General features: G+C 54.6%; 1 protein-coding gene across 2 annotated transcripts; it reads right to left on the reverse strand.

The window, feature by feature from the left end:
- Positions 1-594: 594 nt before the first annotated feature.
- On the reverse strand, positions 595-14,217 carry SNX27 (sorting nexin 27). Of its 2 annotated transcripts, none has more exons than XM_075261218.1 (13): positions 13,855-14,217; positions 8,419-8,650; positions 8,153-8,345; positions 6,377-6,441; positions 6,196-6,300; positions 5,219-5,297; positions 4,960-5,123; positions 3,156-3,245; positions 2,926-3,075; positions 2,709-2,837; positions 2,346-2,405; positions 2,222-2,270; positions 595-1,956 (listed from the first exon to the last, which is right to left on the reverse strand). In XM_075261218.1, the coding sequence occupies exons 1-13, from the start codon at positions 14,118-14,120 to the stop codon at positions 1,916-1,918; spliced, it is 1,623 nt and encodes a 540-aa protein (XP_075117319.1). In that variant the 5' UTR covers positions 14,121-14,217; the 3' UTR covers positions 595-1,915. The 2 variants fall into 2 exon arrangements, with proteins under 2 accessions (XP_075117319.1, XP_075117318.1); XM_075261217.1 differs by having other exon boundaries at positions 2,208-2,270; positions 13,855-14,216.
- Between the last annotated feature and the right edge of the window lie 716 nt (positions 14,218-14,933).

Raw genomic sequence — 14,933 nt, forward strand, 5'->3', positions numbered from 1 at the left:
CAGATACCACAGGTTACCTGCAGAGATCTAGTGGAGTCCAGGTCTGGAGGGGTCAGATACCACAGGACACTGCAGAGATCTAGTGGGGTCCAAGTCTGGAGGGATCAGATACCACAGGTTACCTGCAGAGATCTAGTGGAGTCCAGGTCTGGAGGGGTCAGATACCACAGGACACTGCAGAGATCTAGTGGAGTCCAGGTCTGGAGGGGTCAGATACCACAGGACACTGCAGAGATCTAGTACAGTCCAGGTCTGGAGGGATCAGATACCACAGGACACTGCAGAGATCTAGTGGAGTCCAGGCCTGGAGGGGTCAGATACCACAGGACACTGCAGAGATCTAGTGGAGTCCAGGCCTGGAGGGATCAGATACCACAGGATACTACAGAGATCTAGTGGAGTCCAGGTCTGGAGGGATCAGATACCACAGGACAATGCAGAGATCTAGTGGAGTCCAGGCCTGGAGGGATCAGTCAGGGACTAACGTTACATCTGACTGATGGATCCCGGCACCGCGCTCCTCCTCACAGGACTTCTCTCAGCAGACTGGGGGGGGGGCACTCGGAGGTAAATGAGGCGCGAGGCACGGGAGAGTCTCATCAATAAATTGATTTATTTAAAAGAATATGTTACATTAATTACACTAAGGTGACGGAACGCGATTAGATTGTTAGCTCTGGAACATGACGTTAAACACTGTGAGCGCCGCCGTCTCGTTAACCCTTCACATTCGCTTCCTGACGGTAACCGGGTCGTGGTTAGAAATCTCCAAAATAAATTAAAAAGAACATAAACAAGTCCACACAGGGGGAGGGGAGGAGGTGGCGAGCGCTGTCCGGGCCGCTCCGCGGGGTCCCACAGTCGGTGACTCATGTTATTGCTGTGATGGAGGAGGGGGGAGGGGAGGGGTCACCGCTGGAAGATTTGTTCATGTCTGAAGCTGTGGAGGGGAATGAGGCAATGGCGACCAGAGCCCCGCCCACCACAACACCCCGATCATGGGGCTGACTGACCGTCTGTTGTCAGGGTGCTGGGGGGGAGGGGCTTTACACACAGTACATAAAAGGCACAACATGCTCCGCAGTCACAAAATTAGGCCACACCCCTTCTAGTGGCCCCGCCCCTTACATTCATGGTGCCCGTGTGGGGGGAGGGGGATACTACATGTCTGTTTGGCACATTTGTATAGAAAGTAGCACTTCAGATTTATCCCCCCCCCCCACACGTATAATGGAACGATCCACCCAGCTCGCCATTGCCTCTCGCGTTCCCCACCCCAGACAATATGAAATGTATGAAGAGTTTAACCCCGCGCGGTGGTCACGTGACTGCGCCCGGAATGGCGGTGGATCTTGGCTGCTGCGAATACTGACCTCATCCTGCAGGGGGCGCACAGCAGCCGATCCTAACACTCTATGAAATGATCCCCTATATACAAGTGCACGTGCAGAAATGTGGAGGTGCAGGCCGCGCCCCAGCCGCTCCGCCCCACCATATCCCATCAGCCACCGGGACAGCGGCTGGCGTGTCGGCCAGGTAGTAGTGTTAGGGGGGGGGGGGGGGGGGGGGGGGAGGGCAAAAGGTTAAGAAACACATGCAAGGACGACAACAGGGGGGAGGGGAGGGGTCCAAACTACAAAAAGCAATCGCAGGACTGAGAGTATCAGACGTCTCGCTCCGGGGATGACACTGAAACGGATCCTCAGCGAGGCCTAATGCTTGTGTGGAATGATTAACCCCTGCAATGCTGCAGACGGCAGCCCAGGGCGCAAGAGGTTAACGATTCAGTCTGTCTCCATGACACATGAGATGTTGCTGAAAGATTACCGGACTGGGCCGGCACGGAGAAGGAGGAGGAGCAGGAGGAGGAGGGGGAGGAGTCAGCAGCCCATCCAGGAGCGGCCGCCGCTAGGTGCTAGTGTCCTTGTGCTGCAACCGTACAATCTGAAAGATGTTCTGTGGAGAAGACAAGGGGGTGGAGTTACCCATCAGCATGACATCACATGACACAATGACATCACACAGACCGGGCCACAAGCAAAGCAAGACAAGGCAGCCATAACCATAGAATGCAACAGGGTGCCAGGAGGTGGCGCCAGTGGAGCAGCGGCAAACGAGGGGCGTGGACTGAGGCAGAGGGGCGTGGACAGGGGGGCGCAGCCTAGGGGGTGGGGGGGTGCAGGGGGTGCTCAGCGGGGGCAGGTTACCTTGCTGCACGTACTGTCATTAGTGCAGTTCTTATTGTCTTTGTCAGTGGCCTCCTCTTCCACCTGGAACAAGAGGGGGTGGAGTCAGAAGCGGGTCACATGACAGCAGGAGGGGAAAACGGGATGGCGGCCACTTACCTCCTTCCTCCACTTCAGCTCACAGAAGACTCGCTCAAAGCATTCGTGCATGTAATTAAACTGCAAGAGGGAGGAGAAACGTGAGAGGGGCGGAGCTGTGACAACAAAATATCAGTACCAGGGGGCGGGGCTGCAACAAACTCAGTGATGTCAGTAACAGGGGGCGGGGCTGTGACAACCTCTCAGACATGATATATACAGGCTGGTTGTCAGTAGTAATAGATGAATAGCTGTACTGTAGTACAAGGGGGCGGAGCTCATGTCTGATCACGTCATTATATCAATGATGTCACTGAGGGGGCGGGGCTGTGACAACCTCTCACACATGATATACACAGATGGTTGTCAGTAGTATATACTCACATATGGAGTAAATATCTTCACCCATCGAGGTTTCTTCTCCCCCCGGGCGTATTCGAAGCAGAAGGCCATGCCCTCCTCGTCCGTGTCCCACCGCTGCATCTCATCCCATTCAAAAGCGATCACCTGATTCTGTAATGAGAGGGGAGGAGTTGGGGGTCAGGAGGCGGGGCTTGTGCTGCAGGAGAAGGAGGTGTCCACGCCCCATCGCCCGCCTCACCTCCAGCTGCCCCTCCTCCGTACAGGCCAGTAGCTTGAAATGTTTGATACTGATGGCGGTGATGACGTGCCCTTTCCGGCGCGAGTCACATGAGCAGTGCGGGAACGTGATCTCGTTGTAGCCTTCGCAGCTCCGCAACATGTTTAGATACTGGAAGAAAGAGAGGAGGAGTTGAGCGTGGGCAGGACAAGACAGCCCCTGAGGATCCAGGCTCCGCCCCCAACACTCACCATCAGCATCTTCCGCTGCTCACACAGCTTCTGCAGCTGATAGGCCTTGTCCTCCGCCTTGACGTATCCTCGCTTTACGTCATCCACTGCCTGAAAGCAGAAGAAGATGGCGCCATCACGCCGCTCACCTCCAGAGCTGCAGCGCCATCACACCGCTCACCTCCATACCTGCGGCGCCACCACACCGCTCACCTCCAGAGCTGCAGCCCCATCACACCGCTCACCTCCAGGGCTGCAGCGCCATCACACCGCTCACCTCTAGAGCTGCAGCACCATCACACCGCTCACCTCCAGAGCTGCAGCGCCATCACACCGCTCACCTCCAGAGCTACAGCGCCATCACACCGCTCACCTCCAGAGCTACAGCGCCATCACACCGCTCACCTCCATCACACCACTCACCTCCAGAGCTACAGCGCCATCACACCGCTCACCTCTAGAGCTGCAGCCCCATCACACCGCTCACCTCCAGAGCTGCAGCGCCATCACACCGCTCACCTCCAGAGCTGCAGCCCCATCACACCGCTCACCTCCAGAGCTGCAGCGCCATCACACCGCTCACCTCCAGAGCTGCAGCCCCATCACACCGCTCACCTCTAGAGCTGCAGCCCCATCACACCGCTCACCTCCAGAGCTGCAGCGCCATCACACCGCTCACCTCCAGAGCTACAGCACCATCACACCGCTCACCTCCATCACACCACTCACCTCCAGAGCTGCAGTGCCATCACACCGCTCACCTCCAGAGCTACAGCGCCATCACACCGCTCACCTCCATCACACCACTCACCTCCAGAGCTGCAGCGCCATCACACCGTTCACCTCCAGAGCTACAGCGCCATCACACCGCTCACCTCCAGAGCTACAGCGCCATCACACCGCTCACCTCCAGAGCTGCGGCGCCATCACACCGCTCACCTCCAGAGCTACAGTGCCATCACACCGCTCACCTCTAGAGCTACAGCGCCATCACACCGCTCACCTCCATCACACCACTCACCTCCAGAGCTGCGGCGCCATCACACCGTTCACCTCCAGAGATACAGCGCCATCACACCGCTCACCTCCAGAGCTACAGCGCCATCACACCGCTCACCTCCAGAGCTACAGCGCCATCACACCGCTCACCGCCATCACACCACTCACCTCCAGAGCTGCAGCGCCATCACACCGCTCACCTCCATCACACCACTCACCTCCAGAGCTGCAGCGCCATCACACCGCTCACCTCCAGAGCTACAGCGCCATCACACCGCTCACCTCCAGAGCTACAGCGCCATCACACCGCTCACCTCCAGAGCTACAGCGCCATCACACCGCTCACCTCCAGAGCTGCAGCGCCATCACACCGTTCACCTCCAGAGCTGCAGCGCCATCACACCACTCACCTCCAGAGCTGCAGCCCCATCACACCGTTCACCTCCAGAGCTGCAGCGCCATCACACCGCTCACCTCCATCACACCACTCACCTCCAGAGCTGCGGCGCCATCACACCGCTCACCTCCAGAGCTACAGCGCCATCACACCGCTCACCTCCAGAGCTGCAGCCCCATCACACCACTCACCTCCAGAGCTGCAGCGCCATCACACCACTCACCTCCAGAGCTACAGCGCCATCACACCGCTCACCTCCAGAGCTGCAGCGCCATCACACCACTCACCTCCATCACATCGCTCACCTCCAGAGCTGCAGCGCCATCACACCACTCACCTCCATCACACCGCTCACCTCCAGAGCTGCAGCCCCATCACACACCGCAGCTCTGGAAGTGAGCGGAGTACACACAGGACCAGGACACTTACCTGGTGGAAGAAGTAGGAGACGGCCAAGTCGTTGTCCTTGAGCAGCGCCTCCTCGGAGGTGGTGAAGAGCCACTTGCGCACGGTCAGGCAGGTTCCGGGCACGGCGGACGTGTAGTTCTGTACATACAGCTTATGGGGGAACTCATTGGGCGCCAACTTCCTGACTGAGAGAGCAGAGGGAGAGGTGAAGCGGACGGTTACCACCCCGCAGGATATCAGCGCCCCCTACAGGCAGGACACTACGGCACCCAGTACTGACCAAAGGAATGGTTTATGACCTCAAACAATGCGAAGTAGTTTGCAGTGATGGCGTCCATTCCGATCTTGGCAGCGAGCGCCTGTGAGGAGAGAAGAGAGTGAGTGGGTGCGGAGTCGGCCCCTCCCCCGATATACGGCAGCGCGCTCTACCTGGACCCTCCCCCGATATACAGCAGCGCACTCTACCTGGATCCTCCCCCGATATACGGCAGCGCGCTCTACCTGAACCCTCCCCCGATACACGGCAGCGCGCTCTACCTGGATCCTCCCCCGATACACGGCAGCGCGCTCTACCTGGACCCTCCCCCGATACACGGCAGCGCGCTCTACCTGGACCCTCCCCCGATACACGGCAGCGCGCTCTACCTGGACCCTCCCCCGATACACGGCAGCGCGCTCTACCTGGACCCTCCCCCGATATACGGCAGCGCGCTCTACCTGGACCCTCCCCCGATATACGGCAGCGCGCTCTACCTGGACCCTCCCCCGATACACGGCAGCGCGCTCTACCTGGACCCTCCCCCGATACACGGCAGCGCGCTCTACCTGGACCCTCCCCCGATACACGGCAGCGCGCTCTACCTGGACCCTCCCCCGATATACGGCAGCGCGCTCTACCTGGACCCTCCCCCGATACACGGCAGCGCGCTCTACCTGGACCCTCCCCCGATACACGGCAGCGCGCTCTACCTGGACCCTCCCCCGATATACAGCAGCGCGCTCTACCTGGACCCTCCCCCGATATACGGCAGCGCGCTCTACCTGGATCCTCCCCCGATATACGGCAGCGCGCTCTACCTGGACCCTCCCCCGATATACGGCAGCGCGCTCTACCTGGACCCTCCCCCGATATACGGCAGCGCGCTCTACCTGGACCCTCCCCCGATATACGGCAGCGCGCTCTACCTGGACCCTCCCCCGATACACGGCAGCGCGCTCTACCTGGATCCTCCCCCGATACACGGCAGCGCGCTCTACCTGGAACACCTGGTCTGTGGTGCTGTTCTTCTTCACCCGTACGGTGGCCGTGGTCTTGTCAGGTAGCGCCACCCGCAGCTCCACGTCCGACACGCCATTATAGTTCTGTAGAGAAGGGAGAGGTCGTCGTCATGACAATTCCAGGTCAGCCGGCCCCGCCCCACGTGTCATGTGACCTCACCTCGTCAGACTCCGACAGGAACTCCTGCATGATGTCACTCTCACCGATCACTCGTATGGAGCAAACTGCGCAGAAAGGAGGAGATCGGTCAGGGGTGGACGAAACCCCCCGCCCCGAAACTATGAGCCCTGGAGAGTGCAGAGACCCCCACCGACATATACAGAGCGCAGAGAGACCCCCCACCGATATATACAGAGCGCAGAGAGACCCCCACCGATATATACAGAGCGCAGAGAGACCCCCACCGATATATACAGAGCGCAGAGAGACCCCCACCGATATATACAGAGCGCAGAGAGACCCCCACCGATATATACAGAGCGCAGAGAGACCCCCACCGATATATACAGAGCGCAGAGAGACCCCCACCGATATATACAGAGCGCAGAGAGACCCCCACCGATATATACAGAGCGCAGAGAGACCCCCACCGATATATACAGAGCGCAGAGAGACCCCCACCGATATATACAGAGCGCAGAGAGACCCCCACCGATATATACAGAGCGCAGAGAGACCCCCACCGATATATACAGAGCGCAGAGAGACCCCCACCGATATATACAGAGCGCAGAGAGACCCCCACCGATATATACAGAGCGCAGAGAGACCCCCACCGATATATACAGAGCGCAGAGAGACCCCCACCGATATATACAGAGCGCAGAGAGACCCCCACCGATATATACAGAGCGCAGAGAGACCCCCACCGATATATACAGAGCGCAGAGAGACCCCCACCGATATATACAGAGCGCAGAGAGACCCCCACCGATATATACAGAGCGCAGAGAGACCCCCACCGATATATACCGAGCGCAGAGAGACCCCCACCGATATATACCGAGCGCAGAGAGACCCCCACCGATATATACCGAGCGCAGAGAGACCCCCACCGATATATACCGAGCGCAGAGAGACCCCCACCGATATATACCGAGCGCAGAGAGACCCCCACCGATATATACCGAGCGCAGAGAGACCCCCACCGATATATACCGAGTGCAGAGAGACCCCCACCGATATATACCGAGTGCAGAGAGACCCCCACCGATATATACCGAGTGCAGAGAGACCCCCACCGATATATACAGAGTGCAGAGAGACCCCCCACCGATATATACCGAGTGCAGAGAGAGACCCCCACCGATATATACCGAGAGCAGAGAGACCCCCACTGATCGATAGGGATTGCAGAGACACCCCCAGGCCCCTCCGCTCTCACACCTTTCTCCAGGCTCCTCCCCTTTCTCCAGGTACTCCTCCTGGCCCCTCCCCTTTCTCCAGGTACTCCTCCTGGCCCCTCCCCTTTCTCCAGGTACTCCTCCAGCCCCTCCCCCAGGTACTCCTCCAGGCCCCTCCCCCTTCTCCAGGTACTCCTCCAGCCCCTCCCCCTTCTCCAGGTACTCCTCCAGGCCCCTCCCCTTTCTCCAGGTACTCCTCCAGGCCCCTCCCCTTTCTCCAGGTACTCCTCCAGGCCCCTCCCCTTTCTCCAGGCCCCTCCCCCTTCTCCAGGTACTCCTCCAGGCCCTTCCCCTTTCTCCAGGTACTCCTCCTGGCCCCTCCCCTTTCTCCAGGTACTCCTATTGGCCCCTCCCCCTTTCTCCAGGCCCCTCCCTCCAGGTACTCCTCCTGGCCCCTCCCGCCTTTCTCCTGGCCCCTCACCTTTCTCCAGCTACTCCTCCTGGCCCCTCCCCCTCACCTTTCTCCAGGTACTCCTCCTGGCCCCTCCCCCTCACCTTTCTCCAGCTACTCCTCCTGGCCCCTCCCCCTCACCTTTCTCCAGGTACTCCTCCAGGCCCCTCCGCCGGGCGTCCAGCTGTTGTTCTGATAAGGAGAATGGCCACTTCCCTGGAAGTCGGGGAAAGGTGAAGTTGGCGAATTCTCGCTTCAAGTTCTGGTTCAAGATGGCAAACTCGCGGTATCTCTTGGAGCAGAGCTGCCGGCCAGCCATGTAGACATTGTAGACCTACAGGAAGGTAGAAGAAACCATGAGGAGCGGGGAGGAAGTTATACTGCGCACACAGGTCACCGCCACTCACCACAAACTTCTCGGAGTTCTGCTCCACGTGCTTGTATGTGGGGATGGAGATGGGGACGGCCTGTTTCTCCGTGTAGTCGTAGAAGGATTGTCCTGAGGAGTCGTCGCTGGGGTCCAGGTTCTCCGCCTCATGTGGGGGCACCGAGAGGACGGTGAGGACCAGCTCCTTCTCCCCCGCCCGGATCAGATCTACCACCTGCTTGTGTGTCGCCCCCTCCACATTCACCCCATTCCTGAGGAGCAGAAGGTTACAGGTGAGAGGAGGCGGGCACAGTACAACTTCTCACATCCTGTATGTACAGACACTGCACAGTACAACTTCTCACATCCTACTACTATGGTACATGTGACAGTTTGGATGTTTGTTCCTCGATCACACATAAACTACTGAGCGGATATGGATGAGATTTGTCCCATAGATACTCTGTAACCTGGAGTAACACATCGGCTACTTTGTATCCCAGTAAATGACATGGCTTCACTACTGTTCTGGATTTCTGGTCACATACTATATCACACTGCTCCTGCAGCCGCTTATCTCAGGTCCCAGGTCTGTTATCTCTCTATCTAACCCTCAGTCCATTGTGTACAAGCATCTGCATATTATCTGATCTGCTCCAGGCAGTGCTGACACACTGGAGGGGGATCACCTTTACTCCACATTGGCAGTTTGCTGATATTAAACATGGCGGGAAAAAGAGAATCTAATTTGTCACAAACAGTGAGATCTATGAAGGAGCCAGAAGTCACAGAGTTCTCCTCAAGCGGAGCTGACGGGGATCATCGGCGCCAACACCCCTGCAGTCCTGTCAGATAATCCTCGGTGTCCCCAGATAATGATTACACAGCACAAACTCTTATATAGTATATAAGTGACACAGGGTATATACAGTATAAGTATCGCCCCCTCCAGTCCTGTCAGATAATCCTCGGTGTTCCCAGACAATGATTACACAGCACAAACTCTTTGGTAATATCTTCAGTTATTTTGCTTGCAATGAAAAAACACAAAAGAGAATGAAAAAAAAGTCACATCATTGATCATTTTACACAAAACTCCAGAACTGGTGCGGACAGAAGTATTGGCGCCCTCAGCCTAATACTTGGTAGCACAACCTTTAGGGTGCATTCACACTACGTTTCCTGAAGCTTATTCTGAACGTAAAACACGTTCAGAATAAGCGGCGTATAAAGCAGCTCCATTCATTTCTATGGGAGCCGGCATACGAGCGCTCCCCATAGAAATGAATGGAGCTGCTTTATACGCCGCTTATTCTGAACGTGTTTTACGTTCAGAATAAGCTTCAGGAAACGTAGTATGAACTGACCCTTAGACACAATAACTGCGCGCAACCACTTCCGCTAACCAGCAATGAGTTTTTTACAAGGCTCTGCTGGAATCTTAGACCCTTCTTCTTTGGCTCCTGCTCGCGGTCCCCCCTGAGATGTGAAGGGGGCCTTCTCCAAACTGCCACCAAGAGATCTCTCCCCCTCCCCCACAGGTGTTCTATGGGATTCAGGACTGGACTCATTGCTGCCACTTTACAAGTCTCCAGGGCTTTCTCTCACCACCATTTTCTAGTGCTGACCTGAAGTGTGTTTTGTGTCCTTGTCCTGCTGGAAGAGCCCTGACCTCTGAGGGAGACCCCGCTTTCTCACACTGGGCCCTACATGATGCTGCACAATGTGTTGGTCGTCTTCAGACTCCATAATGCCATGCACACGGTCAAGCAGTCCAGTGCCAGAGGCAGCAAAGCAACCCCAAACCATCAGGGACCTCCGCCATGTCTGACTGTAGGGGGCGTCTTCTCTTTTTTCCTGTAATCTCTATGTTGAGGCCTTCTCCTACTTTTGTCTCCTCTGACCAGAGAACATTCTTCCAGAACGGTTTTGGCTTTCTCAGGTAAGTTTTGGCAAACTCCAGCCTGGCTTTTTTCTGTCTGTGGGTAAGAAGTGGGGTCTTCCTGGGTCTCCTACCATACAGTCCCTTCTCATTCAGACGCTGACGCTGGATAGTACGGGGTGACACTGTTGTACCCTCGGACTGCAGGGCAGCTTGGACTTGTTTGGATGTTAGTCGAGGTTCTTTATCCGCCATCCGCACAATCTTGCGGTGAAATCTCTGGTCAATGTTTCTTTTGCGTCCACATCTAGGGAGGTTAGCCGCAGGGCCATGGGCTTTACACTTCTACATGACACTGCGCACGGTAGACACAGGAACATTCAGGGCTTTGGAGATGGACTTGTAGCCTTGAGATTGCTCAGGCTTCCTCACAATTTTGCTTCTCAAGTCCTCAGACAGTTCTTTGGTCTTCTTTCTTTTCTCCATGCTCAATGTGGTCACACAAGGACACAGGACAGAGGTGGAGTCAACTTTAATCCATTTCAACTGGCTGCAAGTGTGATTTAGTTATTGCCACCACCTGTTAGGTGCCTCAGGTAAGTAACAGGTGCTGGTAATTACACAAATTACAGAAGCATCACATGATTTTTCAAACAGTGCCAATACTTTTGTCCACCCCCTTTTTATGTTTGCTCTGGAATTATATCCAATTTGGCTTTCTGACAATTCTTTTTGTGGTTGTCCATTGAAGACAAATTAAATGAAGATAAATATATATATATATGGACAGTGCACAGTATTACTTCTCACATCCTGTATACATGGACACTCCAAACTCTCTGTACCACTTCTCTTACTATGTATATACGGACAGTGCTCAGTACTACTTCTCTTACTATGTATATACAGACAGTGCTCAGTACTACTTCTCTTACTATGTATATACGGACAGTGCACAGTACTACTTCTCTTACTATGTATATACGGACAGTGCACAGTACTACTTCTCTTACTATGTATATACGGACAGTGCACAGTACTACTTCTCTTACTATGTATATACGGACAGTGCACAGTACTACTTCTCTTACTATGTATATACGGACAGTGCACAGTACTACTTCTCTTACTATGTATATACGGACAGTGCACAGTACTACTTCTCTTACTATGTATATACGGACAGTGCTCAGTACTACTTCTCTTACTATGTATATACGGACAGTGCTCAGTACTACTTCTCTTACTATGTATATACGGACAGTGCACAGTACTACTTCTCTTACTATGTATATACGGACAGTGCACAGTACTACTTCTCTTACTATGTATATACGGACAGTGCACAGTACTACTTCTCTTACTATGTATATACGGACAGTGCACAGTACTACTTCTCTTACTATGTATATACGGACAGTGCACAGTACTACTTCTCTTACTATGTATATACGGACAGTGCACAGTACTACTTCTCTTACTATGTATATACGGACAGTGCACAGTACTACTTCTCTTACTATGTATATACGGACAGTGCACAGTACTACTTCTCTTACTATGTATATACGGACAGTGCACAGTACTACTTCTCTTACTATGTATATACGGACAGTGCACAGTACTACTTCTCTTACTATGTATATACGGACAGTGCACAGTACTACTTCTCTTACTATGTATATACGGACAGTGCACAGTACTACTTCTCTTACTATGTATATACGGACAGTGCTCAGTACTACTTCTCTTACTATGTATATACGGACAGTGCTCAGTACTACTTCTCTTACTATGTATATACGGACAGTGCACAGTACTACTTCTCTTACTATGTATATACGGACAGTGCACAGTACTACTTCTCTTACTATGTATATACGGACAGTGCACAGTACTACTTCTCTTACTATGTATATACGGACAGTGCACAGTACTACTTCTCTTACTATGTATATACGGACAGTGCACAGTACTACTTCTCGTGCAGTGTGACAGGAGACATCCTGTGCTGAGCGGTCACTTCCTTCCTCGGGGTCACTGTGTGTGTGGGGAGGGGCCGCACACCCGCTAGGAGACTGGGGGTTACATAAGAGGAACGGGAAGTCAACAGGAAGCCCCCCCCCCCCAATCATGTGACTGCCGTCCTATGGCTTCTTAAAGGGAAACTGCAGGAATCTACAGGAACTTGAGAGAAGGGTCACTGACACCTACAGAGAGGGTAGATAGGAGGACGCCCCATAACGGGTCACTGACACCTACAGAGAGGGTAGATAAGAGGGACACCCCATGACGGGTCACTGACACCTACAGAGAGGGTAGATAAGAGGACGCCCCATGACGGGTCACTGACACCTACAGAGAGGGTAGATAAGAAGACGCCCCATGACGGGTCACTGACACCTACAGAGAGGGTAGATAAGAGGGACACCCCATGACGGGTCACTGACACCTACAGAGAGGGTAGATAAGAGGGACACCCCATGACGGGTCACTGACATAAATTCTTAGGCTTCTAGAGCATGACAACTAGAGGAAGCAACCCAGCTGGAAAAAGGGGTCACTGCAGTGGGGTCACCACCACATGGATTAGGGTGAAGTTCTGTCAGAAACCCGCCGACTACACACAGACCCGAGTCTGGGTGACTGCCGCCCGGATTGTGGTGACGTCCTGTCACATAGACACAGACCGGATTGGGGTGACGTCCTGTCAGATTGGGGTGACGTCCTGTCACATACACACAGACCGGATTGGGGTGACGTCCTGTCAGATTGGGGTGACGTCCTGTCACATACACACAGACCGGATTGGGGTGACGTCCTGTCAGATTGGGGCGACGTCCTGTCACATACACACAGACCGGATTGGGGTGACGTCCTGTCACATACACACAGACCGGATTGGGGTGACGTCCTGTCACATACACACAGACCGGATTGGGGCGACGTCCTGTCACATACACACAAACCGGATTGGGGTGACGTCCTGTCAGATTGGGGCGACGTCCTGTCACATACACACAGACCGGATTGGGGTGACGTCCTGTCACATACACACAGACCGGATTGGGGTGACGTCCTGTCACATACACACAGACCGGATTGGGGTGACGTCCTGTCAGATTGGGGCGACGTCCTGTCACATACACACAGACCGGATTGGGGTGACGTCCTGTCAGATTGGGGCGACGTCCTGTCACATACACACAGACCGGATTGGGGTGACGTCCTGTCACATACACACAGACCGGATTGGGGTGACGTCCTGTCACATACACACAGACCGGATTGGGGCGACGTCCTGTCACATACACACAAACCGGATTGGGGTGACGTCCTGTCAGATTGGGGCGACGTCCTGTCACATACACACAGACCGGATTGGGGTGACGTCCTGTCAGATTGGGGCGACGTCCTGTCACATACACACAGACCGGATTGGGGTGACGTCCTGTCGGATTGGGGTGATTTCCTCTCACACACACACACAGCCAGGACGTGCCCGGTGACTGTCGCCCGGTTTCCGGTGATTTCCTCTCACACACACACAGCCAGGACGTGCCCGGTGACTGCCGCCCGGTTTCCGGTACTTACACCTCCAGGATGCGGTCCCCCTTCCGTATCCCGGCGCGGTCGGCGGCTCCCCCGGGCAGGACGGCACTGACATGCTGCAGCGGGGCGTACAGCTCTCCGTTGATGCTCCGTAGCTGGCCGCCTTCGCTCACTTGGCCCCGGACGTTGAAGCCATAACCGGATTCGGACTTGACTATCCGGACAACCCGCGGACCTCCCGCAGGCCCAAAGCCCGGGCCTCCGCCCCCGTTCCGTTGGCTGGAGTGGATCCCGTCCTCGTCCGCCATCTTTACACAGACCGGGAGGAGCGAAGCGGGCGGGAGTCACGGGACCGGCGCGTCACCCGCAGGGCATGCCGGGAGATGTAGTGAGGAAAGCTGTCACCCTGGAGAGGCGGGGAAAGCAGCGGGCGGCCAATCACAGCACAGACACGTGACACAGAAATAGCCAAGATAGACAGCAGAGCCAACCAATCAGCGGCCAGAGAGGAAACACGAGCGCCCACCCCCACCACAGTCATGTGACCATCCTGAGAGAAAGAGGCGGGAAAATAGTGACAGAAAGGTGTGAGGGAAAGACCGGCCAAATCTCCTCAGAGTCCCCACAGTACAGGCAGGTGGAATATACAGGAGGTGTTATATACAAGGTGTAATATACTGTATACAGGCAGTGTTATATACTAGGTGTAATATACTGTATACAGGCGGTATTATATACTAGGTGTAATATACTGTATACAGGCAGTGTTATATACTAGGTGTAATATACTGTATACAGTACAGGCAGGTGTAATGTACAGGCAGGTGTAATATACAGGCGGTATTATATACCAGGTGTAATATACAGGGGGTATTATATACCAGGTGTAATATACTGTATACAGGCGGTGTTATATACCAGGTGTAATATACAGGCGGTGTTATATACCAGGTGTAATATACAGGCGGTATTATATACCAGGTGTAATATACTGTATACAGGTGGTGTTATATACCAGGTGTAATATACTATATACAGGCGGTATTATATACCATGTAGAGATGTGTACATACAGGCGGTATTATATACACGTGTACATAGAGGACGGTATTATATACCAG

Source organism: Leptodactylus fuscus (assembly GCF_031893055.1).
Source record: "Leptodactylus fuscus isolate aLepFus1 chromosome 7 unlocalized genomic scaffold, aLepFus1.hap2 SUPER_7_unloc_1, whole genome shotgun sequence".
Classification (NCBI taxonomy): Eukaryota; Metazoa; Chordata; class Amphibia; order Anura; family Leptodactylidae; genus Leptodactylus; species Leptodactylus fuscus.